The 16,219-nt window shown below is 37.3% G+C and overlaps 1 protein-coding gene across 3 annotated transcripts in view; it reads right to left on the bottom strand.

The window, feature by feature from the left end:
* The window catches only part of LOC123520511 (juvenile hormone esterase-like), an 82,986-nt gene that overhangs the window by 23,387 nt on the left and 43,380 nt on the right, over positions 1-16,219 (bottom strand). For all 3 annotated transcript variants that reach the window (XM_045282825.1, XM_045282824.1, XM_045282826.1), the window contains 6 exons: positions 13,748-13,925; positions 12,329-12,475; positions 10,939-11,086; positions 3,390-3,463; positions 2,825-2,936; positions 1,973-2,163 (listed from right to left, as the gene is read on the bottom strand). In XM_045282825.1, coding sequence (XP_045138760.1) covers positions 1,973-2,163; positions 2,825-2,936; positions 3,390-3,463; positions 10,939-11,086; positions 12,329-12,475; positions 13,748-13,925 — 850 coding nt within the window. The remainder of the gene's footprint in view (positions 1-1,972; positions 2,164-2,824; positions 2,937-3,389; positions 3,464-10,938; positions 11,087-12,328; positions 12,476-13,747; positions 13,926-16,219) is intronic.

The raw sequence follows: 16,219 nt of genomic DNA on the forward strand, positions 1-16,219 counted from the left end.
GCTACCAAGATGGTGCTGGAATTAAAGGACCTCACATATGAAGAATGACTGAAGGAAATGGGACTGCCAACCTTACAAGATAGAAGAAAACACGGGGACCTAATAATAATGTATAAGATAGTAAATGATATTGAAAAGGTAGACAAAGAAGACCTTGTGCTATTGACGGAAGAAGATGGAAGGACAAGAGGACATGAAAAGAAGATCAGGATGAGGCAGTGTGTAAAGGGTATTGGAAAATACAGTTTTCCACACAGAACAGTGGAAAAATGGAATGCATTGGATAATGGAATTGTCACAGCACATAGTGTGCATAACTTTAAAGAAAAACTAGATAAATGGAGATATGGAGACAGGACACTATGATCCCTCCTCGAACCCTGTACAATACAACTAGGTAAATACAACTACGTAAATACACACACACACAAATGATGAAGAAACTAACTGTAATTATAATTTGTTCAAAATTAGTAGATGCAGTCATGGTATGGTCATCAAGTTTAAAAAATCATATCATGAAGCTGAAGAGGATACAAAGAGCAGCAACAAAGAGGATCCCAGCCTTAAGTAATGAGACATGAAAAGACTTGAAAAACTATGTCTCCCAACTTTGGAGCAAAGGAGGGAGAGAGAGGAATGATAATAGCAAATGGAAGGACTGGAGAAGATAGACAGCAATGAAACTGTAACATGGGTTACAAGAGACACTAGATAACATAAAAAGAAGCTGAAAAAAGAAATCTGTACATGAAACACCAAAAAGAATATTTTTTTCACAAAGTATAGTTGATACATGGAACTTTGTAAATAAAGATATGGTGTAAGCAAGATCTGTTCATAATTTCACAGTCAAGTTAGACTGCAATAGATTTAAAAAAAATTTTTTTTTTATGTTCTGGCGTATAGCACTGGTATTGGAAGCGCTGTTAAGCTTCCACCCAATAGTGGCACAGGCAATTTTATTTATCATGGTAATCCATGCTGGGGCCCATATCACCACCCAAGCGTATCTTTGATGTAACCACCTAGAGCCTGGGTATCATGGTGACATGTAGGTACTTTTAAACCACTCAACAAATGGCAATACATGGTGGGATTTGAACCTACACGTGGATGTCTGCACGATCCCACGCTCACCACTTTATCTACTATGGCACTGCCTCCCATAAGATAAAGAGATGAGACAGTAAAAACATAGCTACTTTCTTGAATGAAACAACTAGGTTATCACAACAAAGTAATAACACATATGATAAGAGTAAAAAAAAAAAGATGAATAACAAAGATAAAAGTATGAATGAAGATGAAGCATGTAGAACACAGAAAGAGAAAAATAAACATGTGGAATAAGAAAGAATATGAAAAGCAATAAAGGACATCTTCAAGTGTTTCAACACAATAATAATAATAATAATAATAATAATAATAATAATAAAATAATAATAGTAAAAAGTTCTCAGTTGGAGAATCTAACTGCCAGGAAATAATGGGAAACATTTTCAAGAAGGAAATAAAAAATGTTTGGAGAGGAAGCTGATAATGGCTTGACTGGACAACTGGAAATATGAAATATTGATGAGAGAATCAAACAAGAATAGACATTGTGCTTAAAGAAGGTATTCCATAGGGAAGTGACCATGTAGCTATAAAAATTGAGACAGATAATAACTTGAAAGAAGAGAATGAATTATGGCATGGAGAATAATAATAAAAAAAAAGATTAATTAATTAATAAAAAAAAACTGGAAAAGCAAACATGAAAGATCTTAGGAAATCTAAATGGAGGAAAACAAATCTAAATGGAGAGATCTGAAGAAGGTGAGTGATGTGTAAAAGAACTAAAAAAAATTCCAAAGATTATGATTATGTACAATGAGTAAGTAAATAAGTTTCATATATGTATCAAAAGTAAAGGATAATAAAAATTATTTAATATTCATTCTAGGTGTCAAACTCATCATTCTCTTACCACAAAGTGGGCCATGGTAATACTGAGTATATCAGCATCCAAGTCTCTCATGCACTCGTACAGCGCTGTGTGGTTATCTGTTGTGCAGCCGTTTTTTTCACCAATGACCTCTGCTGATGTGATGGGGTCTGGGTCATGGGACCAGTGCTCCAGTGCAGATCCACTCTCTCCTATTACTCCACGGAAAAGACCTGTTGGTGACAGGGAAGTATTTCAACATGTAGATGCATTGCTTACAGGTGTGTTGCCTTCTGCTTATTAGGATTGGATCTCCACAAAAAGTAATAATTTAGCAAAAATTTTTCTATCTTATACCAATGCACTTAATAACCTTATTTTATCAATCACAAGTTTTAGTCATTGACTTAAGCAGTTTTATACATCTCAGATATTGATGATACAGCCTTGTATATTAACATGAATGTTTACTTTCCTAAAACAATTTTAGATGAAAAGACCTTTCCTGTACATATATACCTATATACCTGAATTAATTAAATGCTCTGCAGTTTCTAAATCATCCATAAATCTTTCTTTATTTTCAACATTGTTTGTTTTGTTTCTCAGGCATGTAATAGGAATTATAAATGTATATGCAAGAGTTCTTTTCTTATATTCTTTTTGTTAGTAAATGGTCCCAATTAAGATCCATCACACTTATATCTGTTATTTGAGTTTTTTTGGGGAATATGATACATTACTGTTCTCTTTTTGCCTCTGCTACAAGCAAATGGTCAGTATTATCACTGTAATCATCACCATCACCATTTTTACCATTAATAAAAAAAAACTATAATAAAAAATATCTGCTGAGTCACAACCTTCTTTAGAGCACTACAAGCAGCCTCTCACCTGCAGCTTCAGGGAGCAGCAAGAGATAGCCTACAGAAGCAGCACCTGCACTCTCTCCAAAGATGGTAACTTTGGTTTTGTCCCCCCCAAAGCCTTCAATGTTGTCTTGAACCTGTGAGGATGTCAGGGTTAGGTAACTGGATACTTAACCTATAAAATTCCTCAGACCTCTAAATCTGTCAATCTTTTTGAGCACTATGCATTCTAAGATATACAAATTAATATGAATGAAGAATATTGAAAAAGGTTTTCTTGGAGGTCATAATTAGCTACATTTCAACACAATGTAATCAAAGATACGTAACAAATATAATAGTATGTACAATGTTCCAGTGTCATGGCTTTGAAGTGTGTTATCATAATCTGGTGTATCTACCAAAGGAAGGAATAAATAATTCTTACATTAAATGTGGCAACCTTTGGGACCTTTTTTTCTATTAAAGGGCACATGAAAACTTTATTGCTGATAGAGGCTGAAACTTTGAAAAGCTGTTCTGATGTTTCACAACATTTGAAGTCTGTCTGTGTGTTGTATGTACCCAAACCAATCAAGCAGACATCATACCCATTGCAATGCTGTAATCTGATCCCACAAGCCAGCGTTGCCAGGAGCATCATCATTATCCAAACTGAAGAACCCTGAAAAAGCAAGGAAACTATCAGAAATTAGTTATGAATGTTAATTTTACTTTCATGCACAATGAATAATCTCCCAATCAACTGCTTAACATATATATTTAAGCCATAACACTTGAACATGAGCACATAAAAGAATAAGGGAAGCAGCAAGATACCATCAGGGTTCCATGTGGCAGTCACTGTATGAAACATATCTAACTCTATATTTCCACTGATTAACCATATTCATAAATTTGTCTAATTTTCCCAAGTTTCCTAATGGCTCAGCACTAACAATCTGATTAATAAGTCCATTCTATTAATCTACCACTCTGTTTAAACACACACACACACACACGGCCCGGTAGCTCAGTGGTTAGAGCGCTGGCTTCACAAGCCAGATGACCGGGTTCGATCTGCCGGGTGGAGATATTTGGGTGTGTCTCCTTTCACGTGTAGCCCCTGTTCACCTAGCAGTGAGTAGGTACGGGATGTTAATCGAGGAGTTGTGACCTTGTTGTCCCGGTGTGTGGTGTGTGCCTGGTCTCAGACTTATCCCAAGATCGGAAATTATGAGCTCTGAGCTCGTTCCGTAGGGTAACGTCTGGCTGTCTCATCAGAGACTGCAGCAGATCAAACAGTGAATTACACACACACACACACACACACACACGGCCCGGTAGCTCAGTGGTTAGAGCACTGGCTTCACAAGCCAGATGACCGGGGTTCGATTCCCCGGCCGGGTGGAGATATTTGGGTGTGTCTCCTTTCACGTGTAGCCCCTGTTCACCTAGCAGTGAGTAGGTATGGGATGTAAATCGAGGAGTTGTGACCTTGTTGTCCCGGTGTGTGGTGTGTGCCTGGTCTCAGACTTATCCAAAGATCGGAAATAATGAGCTCTGAGCTCGTTCTGTAGGGTAACGTCTGGCTGTCTCGTCAGAGACTGCAGCAGATCAAACAGTGAATTACACACACACACACACACACACACACACACCAAAGAGTAAAGGAAAACACAAGATTCAGAGGAAATGACGAGCCGGCGAGATTGGACCTGGTTTTTGACAAGGAGTATACAAATCAATGATGATATAAGATATAAGTGCCCATTGGGAAAGAGTGACCATGTAATATCAGAAATGGATATAGAAGAGGGAAAAGATGATAGAGATGAATCATACAAAGGAGACAGATTAAATTACAGAAAGGCTGATATTGAGAATCTCAAGAACTATTTCAAATACGTTAACTGGGAGGAGATGGAAAACTCAGAGACAGTGCAAGAGAAATATAACTTATTTTTGGAAATATGCAAAACAGGAGTCAGGGAATATGTCCCGAAATATAGACCTAAAGAAGAAGGAAAGAAAGATTGGTTTAACGCAAGGTGTGCCAGGGCAAAGGAGAAAAGAGATGGAGCATGGAAAAGGTGGAGGAAAAATAGAAATCCAGTAAATAAGGAAAACTTCAAGAGAGCGAGAAATGAATATGTTAAAGTGAGGAAGGAAGAGGAGAGGAACTATGAAAAGGACATTGTCGAAAAATGTAAGGAGCAACCAAAAATTGTTCTACAGATTCATCAATGGGAAAATAAGGCAAAAAGAAACAATAGAAAGGTTAAAAGGAGAGAACGGGATGGTGGAAGACTCAAAAAGTATGGCAGAACTATTAATTACACAAATTTCAGGAGGTCTTTACTAAGGAATCCTAATTTGAAAGACCACAGGGTAATAGAGAGACTGTCTATATGAAAGAGATTAAAATAACCAAGCTTGAAATAAAAGAGTTAATGAGGAAATTGGATGAAGAGAAGGCAATGGGACCAGATGAAGTCCAGGCAGAATACTGAAAGAATGTAGGGAAGAACTAGCAAATCCTATATACAACATCACAAAATGCTCAATAGAAAATGGTACAGTACCAGTAGAATGGAAAAGAGCTCAGGTGGTTCCCATATATAAGAGCGGAAGGAAGGAAGAACCTTTAAATTACAGACCAGTAGGCTATCACTAACTAGTGTAATATGTAAGATGTGTGAAAGAGTAATAAAGAAACAATGGATCGAGTTCCTTGAAGACAACAAATTATTATCAAATAGCCAATTTGGTTTTAGAAAAGGACGGTCGTGTGTAACAAATTTACTGAGTTTCTACTCTAAAATAGTTGATAGAGTACAAGAGAGAGAGGGATGGGTTGATTGTATTTATTTGGATTTAAAAAAGGCATTTGATAGAGTGCCACATGCAAGGTTACTGTGGAAGTTAGAGATAAAAGTAATAGAAGATCTATGTGGGAGTACAAAATGGGAGAAGGGAATATAGTGAAAAGGAGAGAAGAGATAGACCTGGGAGTGATTATACAAGACACCCTGACTCCAGAAAGACACATAAATGAGCTATCTGCTTCAACATACAAGACACTAACAAATATTAGCGTGGCTTTCAATTACATGGATAAGAGTATAATGAAAAAGATCATAACCACTATGATAAGACCTACATTAGAATATGTGGCAGTGGTGTGGTCACCATACAAGCAGGACATCAGGAAACCGGAAAGAATTTGAAGGACTGCTACAAAGATGTTCTCAGAAATAAGGGATCTTCCCTATGAGGAAAGGCTGAAGGAAATGGAACTACCAACTTTGAAGGATAGATAGGAAGTAAGAGATCTAATAATGATGTATAAGTTAGTAAACTGTATGGAAAAGATAGACGTACAAGACCTAGTATCACTGACAGAGGATGGAGATAGACAAACAAGAGGGCACTCCAAAATCATGAAAAGTCATTGTTCAAGGAATATTAAGAAATATAGTTTTCCACATAGGACAGTGGACATCTGGAAAAGCTTGAGCAAAGAGACTGTAGGAGCACAAAATGATAAAAAATTTACGGAAAAGTTGGATTAATGTAGATATGGACACAGGTCACTATGAGTCCAGCCCGAACCTTGTAATATACAACTAGATAAATACAACTAAGTAAATACACACACACACACACACACACACACACACACACACACACACCGTCGCTGAGAGAGGACGGCTTGTCTCTGGCTGCGGACAGGAAGAAGTGAAAATACCTATGGTGTTACAGGGCCCGGGTACCTCTAAGTTAGTGTCCTGTTGATGTCCTACTGTCACATAGTGTTGAAAGTGAGGGATATGAGATGAGAGTGTGGGCGGTGACTGTTTTGGCTGTAATCAGCTGACGATAACAAACATGGCGGCTACTTCTAGACAACCAAAAGATTTTGAAGGTTTTGTAACTACTCCAAGAGGACTGGAGAAATTAGATATGGATGCAAGAATCCAGGCACTGGAAAGTTAGTTCCTAAACATTTTGTCCATAGAAGAAAAACTGGATAGAGTTATAGCCGAGAATGATTCGTTCAAAAAAGAGATCTATTTGTTAACGATAGCGAATAAAGAGCTATTGAAGGAAAAAGTAGAGATGGAGAAAAAAAACCAACAACTAAGGAAACAATGTGAAGAGATGAAGGCTAAACTCCTAGAAATGGAGATGAAAATATCCGAAGGGGACTTGAGGAAGGAGGAATGCCTTAATCTAACTGATGCTAGGATGAAAGAAGTAAACCATGAACATCAGGAGGTACAAAGGTCCTTTAGGGAGATAGTGAAAAAGCAGGAAGAGGAAAATAAAATGATTATGCAGAGTGAAATGGTAAAGGCACTAAAGGAAAATGAGTATGTGGTGAGAGATATTGCTGAAAAGAAAAAATGTGTGATCATAACAGGATTGAGGGAGGAAACTAACAGAAACTGGCAGGATAGGAGGAATAAGGAAAATGACAGGATTAAGTCTTTACTGAATAAGATCTCTGCAGAGGAAGAGGACCTATATGTTGAGGTAGAAGAAAGTGTGAGATTGGGAGCTTTTGAGGAAGGCAAGAATAGACCATTAAAATTGAAATTAAAGTCTCAGGTGGCAGCTGAGGCCTTGTTGAGGAGGGCTTGGAAACTTAAGGACTCGGAGGAAACCAAAACAATTTACATAAGAAGAAATATGTCACAGGATGAGCGAATGAAAATGAAAGAGCTTGTAACTGAAGTGAAAGAGAGGAATGACGAAAGAACAGAGGAGGAAAAGACCAAGTTTTTTTGGAGGATGAGAAATGGGAGGCTAAAGAAGTGGTGGATAAAACAGGTGGAATAGACATTACATAGAAGAAAGAGACTAGGAATAGAATACAAGTGACTTACATGAATATAGATGGATTTCTGTCTAAGAGGCTAGAATGTATGGATTACCTAAGAAATAACAAACCGGACATAATGTGTGTAGTGGAAACAAAGCTAAGGCCCGAAATAAAGCTAGACTGGTTTGTTGTAAAACACTACAAAGTATGGAGAAATGATAGAAAAATAAAGGAGGTGGTGGTATAATGGTTCTTACTAAGGAAGATCTGATAGTGAAGGAGGTGAACTATAGTAAGAGAAATGAGGAAGTGATAAGTATGCTTATAACAGATGGCAAGAGGGACATTAATATTATAACAGTATACATACCACCCAGAACCAGTGCTTGGGAATATGAACAGTACCAAATGGTGATGAGAAATACTCTAGACAGAATGAAGCAAGAACTCATCAGAAAGGATAGAGTGATGATAGTCGGAGACTTTAATTGTAAAGAAATAGTGTGGGAAGACTACGAAGTGGTGAACGGTGGTGAGTGGGCAGAGGAATTGTTAAAGGTAGCAACAAATAACTTGATGACACAGTGGGTGAGATCACCAACAAGGTGCAGGGGACAAGATGTTGCAGCAAGGTTGGATTTGGTATTTACCAGGGGCATCTCTCTAAAAGAGGAAATTGAACATAAATGTCCCTTGGGGAGAAGCGATCATGATGTCCTAAGCTTTGAGCTGGATACGGAATTAAGCATGAATAAGATTGTGGAACGCAGGGAGGAAAAATTAAATTATAACCATATAAGGGAGTTCTTTAATGAAATTGACTGGTCCGTGGTATACCAGGAAAGGGATATGCAATTGAAATACGATAAATTTATGGATTTGTATAACTCTGCTGTGAAAAAGTTTGTGCCATATTACAGAAAGAGGACTTTAAATAATAAACAGTGGTTTAATAGAAATTGTGAAGAAGCAAAAAAGAACAAAGAAAAGGCATGGAAGAAACTTAAGAAAAACAGTGATGTATTATCAAGAGAAGTTTACAAAACAGCAAGGAATAGATATGTTGAAGTAAGGAGAACAGCACAGAAGGAATATGAACAGAGGGTGGTGGAAAACTGTGATAGTGACCCAAAATGTTTTACAAATTCATAAATGGAAAACTAAATATAAGGGAGGCAATAGTAAAGGTAAAAATGGGAAGAAGTATATGAGGATGCTGGAGATATAGCTGAAATTTTGAACGACAACTTTTGCAAAGTGTTTACAAAGGAGGAGCATTTTATGGGAGGAAGGCCTACGAAATAAAGCAAATGCAGGACATCATGGTTACTAAGGAAGATGTAAGGAAAATTATAAGCAATCTGGATATTAATAAATCAATGGGGCCTGATGGCATATCTGGGAGGTTGCTAAATGAATGTAAGGATCAATTGTTGAACCCAGTATTTGATATTGTGGAAACCTCCATACGAACAGGATTAGTCCCGAAAGAGTGGAAAAGAGCTGACATTGTGCCTATATATAAGAATGGTAGTAGGATGGAACCGCTAAATTATAGACCAGTATCGTTAACTAGTATATTGTGCAAGGTATGTGAAGAAGTAATTAAAGCTAAGTGGAGTGAGTATCTAGAAAGTGAAAACATTCTGAGTGAAAGACAGTTTGGTTTCAGAAAAGGAAGATCGTGTATCCAATTTATTATGTTTTTATTCAAGAGTGACTGACATACTACAACATAGAGAGGGATGGGTGGATGCTATCTACCTGGACTTGAGAAAGGCCTTTGATAAAGTACCACACAATAGACTGATGTGGAAACTAAAGAAGATTGGAGGAGTAAATGATAAACTAGCAAAATGGATGGAAAATTACTTAGTGGGAAGAGAAATGAGAACAGTGGTGAGAGGAAGGAAGTCCGAGTGGAAGAAGGTAACCAGTGGAGTTCCACAAGGGTCAGTGCTTGGTCCCATCATGTTTTTGATTTATGTTAATGATATGCCAGTAGGAATTGACAGTTACATGAACATGTTTGCGGACGATACTAAAATTATGAGGAGAGTAAAGAATGTGGAAGATTGTAACAAGTTACAGGAAGATCTTGATAAAATATATGAGTGGAGTAAGGAGTGGCAGATGGAATTTAATATAGACAAGACCCATGTTATGAAAATGGGAAGAAGTAGATACAGACCAAACTGGGATTACAGGCTGGGTGATGAGAAAATTAAAGAGACCAATGAGGAGAAAGACTTAGGAGTAACGTGCAAAACACTTTGTCACCGGAGAAACACATTAACAAGATTTTTTGGAAAACATATAACATGCTTCAAAATATTGGCCTTGTGTTCCACTACCTAGATGAAGGAATGATGAAGAAGATATTATGTACCTTAATAAGACCCCAGTTAGAATATGCAGCTTATGTCTGGTCACCGCATATGAAGAAAAATGTGAAGAAGGTAGAAAGGGTACAGAGGCTGGCAACAAGGATGGTACCAGGACTCAGGGAGTTAGACTATGAGGAAAGACTGAGGAAGCTGGGGCTGACCACATTAGAAGAGAGAAGAACAAGAGGAGACATGATAACTATGTATAAATTGGTGAACAGGATTGACATACTGGATAGAGAGTTGATAAAGGTGACCACAAGTAATCATCTCCGAGGACATGGAAAAAAGCTAATAAAAGACATCTGTCTAAATGACGTGAGAAAATACAGTTTCCCGCATCGTAGCATTGATAAGTGGAATAAACTGAGCAGTGATGTCGTTGACGCGGTGTGTGTCAATCAGATGAAAGAGAGATAAGACAGGAATGGACAAGGAGACAGGACACAGAGAGCTTAGCTCGGGCCCTGTAATACACAAATAGGTAAATACATCCACATACAGACACACACATGCATATAATAATACTGATTCTCCCCAAAAAATAGAAATATATGGAATGAATGTACAATATGTTTTCTTGGGTCTATAAATGAAAAGATATGAAGGCAAACTTCAGTGGAACCACATGTGCTTTGGGGACCGAGGGGTCTCCAAGAGCATGGGTTCGAATCTTGGCCAAAGTCCAAGTATGGGTAGGACTTCCCTACTCGGGGTAACGGTTTTCTAATGGGTTGGCTATCAGATAGGATGTCTTCTTTAGTCTGGAAATTCCCGTGAAAAGCCCATACAGGAAAAAAAAAAAAAAAAAAAAAAAAAAAAGGCACTAATTATGTAATATGACTCAATGAATTGTCACTACTTATATATCAATGGGTTACACTACCTGTGCTACAGATTGTGCACCTCTCCTGCTGTACTGTCAGTTCCCTCTTCATGACTTACCAAGGTTGCCAAGGCGGTAATGGATGACAACCAATATCACGTCATGGTCGAGAAGTTTGGTGGGTAGGTAGAGAGAGGAGTCACCAGAGATGAAGGCACCACCATGGATGAAGAACATGACAGGGAGCAGGCGGTCACCATCAGGGAGCTGTGAATGGTGTCAGTCATCATCATCATCATCATCACTACCTCATTATAGACATTTGTAGCAATATCATAGAACATGAAAATCTTTATTATCATCATCATATGTCACTATCATTGTACAATTAGGTCTTAGCCTCTGCTGGGGTACTACTGAAGGTCACATCAACAGTATATTAGCAGAGACATTAAAAATAAATCAGCAGAAACGATATCAGTTTCCCTTAACTGAATGTCACAAATGCAATCATCTCCTTTCTGCAGCTTTTCTTAAAACTGATGAAAGAGTTACATCAGCAGTGGATTGTCACAAGAGACAGGTGATTATTCAAGTCTGACTCAGCAACTTCACAAACAATAATTATGTATAAAACTGAGGCTTGGTAAGGTTATTTAACATTTTCCACTGAAATCAGAAGAGCCTCAAGATGGCTATACTTAAAGAAGAAGCCTTCCTAGTGAAGTTCTGATGCTTATTTTCAGCTAAAGCAACATGTCAAATCAAGGGATCTTAATTGGTATATATCATAGGCCACAAGTCATGGCGTGTAAATTAAGCCACACCTTTCTCAATTACATTCCATGTCTGCCTTTCTATCCCCTTGTTTCTACATTTCTAATACCCCTCTGTCATCTCTATCTAAATTCTCTCTGTTACTGTCTCTGTCTATTTGTCTGTCTGTCTCTCTCTCTCTCTCTCTCTCAACTTATTTTCTTATTCATTTATTTTTTTTGGTGTGTGTATACTGTCTTAAATATGCAGGTTGAGAGAGAGAGAGAGAGAGAGAGAGAGAGAGAGAGAGAGAGAGAGAGAGAGAGAGAGAGAGAGAGAGAGAGAGAGAGAGAGAGAGAGAGAGAGAGAGAGAGAGAATGGGTAATAATGGGAGGGCAGTGAAAGATGAATGAGAAGCATATTTGGGATGAAGAAGAGGGATGGGAAGAACAATTTGGAAGGGAAGAGGGAGATGGCTACTTAAGATATACATCAGAGGCAGCTCCAGCCTATTGCAACTGGCATGAAGAAAGGATGACAGATATCACTTGTGACAGAATATAGGTAGGAAACATTCTTGATCAAGTAGGGAGCCATCAGTGGACTCCTTTAAATTTTCAAAGTTTCCTGAGCAAAACATAAGCAGACAATTTCCATGAGCTGCCTCATGATGAGCCATTCTTGTTTGTTACTTTCACTCAGTGGAAGGAAGGGATGTTGACACATGGAAAATGAGTTGCTGGGAAAACTTACAAATGGTGTGTACACATTGAGGCTGAGGCAGTCTTCCTTCCCTGCAGGCACTCCACCAAGCATGGACTTCTGGGGACACATCTCACCCAGGTGGCCCAGGTAAAGCTCAGTGTCATTTCCCCAGTAAGGTGCCTTGGGAATTGTTTTCTGTGGAATGATAAATAAGATCAATGCCAAGTCCAGAAGTCATTGATGACCTTAAACATTTCTATCCTATCAATTTGGCCAACATTCCAGTGAAGAGGACAGCTGAGAATAAACACACAAATAGACATACATACATTCCCAAGGATTCCACTAAGCCTCCAGGAGGGAAGAGGACCAATCTTTTCTAGCCATTGATCAGTTATGAAATCCATTCCTATCCCTCAGCATCAGGACTTGACAAGAAATGTTTACTTATATTGCAACATAAATATATCCACCCAGGCCAGTAGATCTGGGACCTCAAGCATGCCATGGAAATGTTTCTTGCATCTGATGTGCTCTTTACATATCCATTTATCCAACTCTCGATCTTCCCCTTTGCATTGACAGAATATCTTGTGATCTAGCTCAATTGCTACTTTTCCTTTCAACATGTCAAAATTACTGTGACACTTTCATCCCTTCTTGATCAGCCTTCTTCTTTATTTCTCATGCTAGTGATAATTATTATAGTGTATACTGCAGTGTGGAACACTGCTCAAGCTAGAAAATATGAAGTTAAGCTGCAACTGAATGCATAATTGGAAGATATTTTTGTTGAACCTATCACATCAGTCTGCCTTCAGTATTAGCAATGATGAGCAGAAGTTAATGCAATGCTGTGATGCAACATGCAGGTTTTGCTGCCGCTATGGAAGGTCAGAAAAAGGACAGGTGACCAAGAGGATATGGATATCTGATGTGGATACTATAAAGACATGATCATAAAATGTTGTCTGACAGTATCATTTCCAGAAAAAGAACATTACGTACTCTGAGCAGAATTGGGCAATAGCAGATCCTCCCTCTTCACTTGGCATGCCTATCATGTGATTATCATTCAATTGTGGGGCATGTCTGTGGTGTGTGAGTGGACATGTGCATACTGACATTGTTTTTCTCTGATCATAAGTGTAAGTCAGTAATAATAATAATAATAATAATAATAATAATAATAATAATAATAATAATAATAATAATAATAATAATAATAATAATAATAATAATAATAATAATAATAATAATAATAATAATAATAATAATAATTGTTATTATTATCATCATCATTATTATCATGATACCAGTAAAGCAGAAATAACATCAATAAAATGATGAATAATGTAAACTATAAAATACGTAAGGTGTAATAATAATAATAATAATAATAATAATAATAATAATAATAAAAACAATAATAACAACAACAACAGCAGCAACAGCCATCTATGTCACCTTGAACCTGCGGTCTCCACTCATTTCCTCGCCGTACATGATTCCCTGGAATGCAAAGATGGGTCGGTCATTGATGGTCTTCATGTGCTTCCCGATCAGGCTCACAGATTCTTCTGCTCCATTGAGGCTGTCGTGTATGATAACTGGTGGGTCATCATTCATCCCGCGCACTGTGAACCTGAGGGAAAGGATAATGTGAAGTTAAAGGACTATCTAGCTTAAATAAAGGTGATACTGGCTGGACTAGAGAAGTTTAATTTGAGAGGAGAAACACGGGGAAGTTAAGGATTGGCTGGTAGTGGTGGGGATGATTTTATAGACTTAATTAGACATGATACTAGCTGGAATAAAGAGAAGTTGTGAATCTAAAAGGAGAAACACAAGGAAGTTAAGGGCTGGCTGGTAAACTAGAACTATTAGGTAGACTAAAAATTATCGTGGAGTTAAGGATTGTGTGGCTTAAACAGAGATTATAATGGCTGGAATAGGAGCTGCACCTCCTTTCTCAACCCCACTCCATGTTTGCCTTCGAATTCCCACTCCCTCCTTGTTGATACATACCCTCTCCCTCCCTGTAACCTGCATCTAAGCCACTCTGTTCCTGTACCCCATTCCTCTCTCTCTCTCTCTCTTTTCCTACGCATCTACAAATGCTAAAGTTACTCCAATTCATAAAAAATCTATCAAATTGTAGGCCTATATATATCTACTTTTCTAAGTTTTAGTAAGATTTTTGAAAATGTTGTTAAGAAACTGATGGACTATATTTCTAAATACAAAATTTTATCTGATGTTCGGTATGAGCTTCGTCAGAACTATTCCACTGAATTTGTAATCTATAAATATTGCAAAAAACTCAATAATACTATTGACAATAAGGATTTTCAAATTTCAGTGTTATGTTATATTTTTAAAGCTTTTTATTCAATCTTACATTCCATTTTGAAGAAGAAACTTAATATTTATGGTATTCCAGGAATAGTTCTTCAATGATTTTAAAGTTACCTTAGCTTTAGAAAAAATGCATTGCTTTTAATAGTTCAGTATCATTTGCTTCTCTCAACCACTGTGTACGTCAGGGATTAATTTTAGGTCCAATTTTGTTTTTATTGTATATAAATGACATAACACAGAGTACTGATGAATTAAAGTTCCTCTCGTTTACTCATGACACTATCATAATTATTTGCATGGGATAAAGAATACCCTAAATCCAGAAATGCTTAAAGTTGTCATTTGGATTAGAAGCAACAAATTAACAATTAATATTTCTAAAACTCACTATATGATCTCACTTCATCATTGATGCATCAGCCACCATCAGTAGAAATATATTTAGATAACATTTTATTAGAGCAAGTAAAATAATCTAAATTCTTAACAATAGACAGCAAGTTGAAGTGGAGTGGTCATATTGGTAAAACATATACGAGGCTCAGCAAGATAACTGGTGTACTACCTATATAAAGTTCGCATGTCTTTAACATATCCTCATTTCGTGTACTGCTGTGCAATTTTGGGTAGAAGCAATAACACTAACCCAGAAACCCTGTTCATTACTTAGAAAAAAACAAAAAATGTTGTGCATCATGTCTGGCAGTAACAGATACGTCTACACACAACCATTATTACAAAACTTTAATTTGTTAAAACTCCACGACATCATAGCTTTGCAAACTTGTATTTTCATCTATAAATCCCTTCACTCTTTTCATGCTGATTGTGGTTTTCAGTTTATGCCAAATACTTTTTATTCTCCTAGAACAGATAACCCAATATGTACTATTACCACTGCAAAGAACATCACATGCTCAAAGATAATGTAACACACAGAGGAGGAAAACAGTGGAGCCAACTTATGGAAAATGTGAGACAGCCTTTCTTGTAATATATTTAGAAACAAAATAAAGAAAATTTATTTATAGATCATGTATTAAGTATTTTTTTTCATATTTTTGTTAGTTGTAATTATTCTTAGGGTAGACCCAGTTTACCCTAGTAGGCAGGTATGACTAATTGTATTATAACAGTGGTTCTTAACGTTCTACCATGCCCCATCTAGGAATTTGTCCTTCACTCCATGCCTCCTCTTACACCTATATATACAATTCCCTTCCAGATTTTATGGAAAAAGGCGATACTTTTGCACTTTTTATTAAACTCCTTACCTGACCATGCTCTTGTTAAAAGAATGACAAATATAATAAGAGAAATTCCTGCTTTTTCCCAAGGGCTCGCAGCCCCCTTGGAAAATTGACACCTTCATAATGGGTCACACCCTTGAGGTTAGGAACTGCTGAAGGTCTGTAAAAATTTTACATCAATAAACCTAGTCCTATGATTTAAGTCATTTAACCATTTCATTTGTATTAGAATGAATAACTCTTTTGTGGCCGCCGTGGCACAGTGAAACCATGCGTGCTTTGGGGTCCGAGGGGTCTCCAAGCGCACGGGTTCGAATCCTGTCCACGG

Source organism: Portunus trituberculatus, chromosome 47, assembly GCF_017591435.1.
Source record: "Portunus trituberculatus isolate SZX2019 chromosome 47, ASM1759143v1, whole genome shotgun sequence".
NCBI lineage: Eukaryota > Metazoa > Arthropoda > Malacostraca > Decapoda > Portunidae > Portunus > Portunus trituberculatus.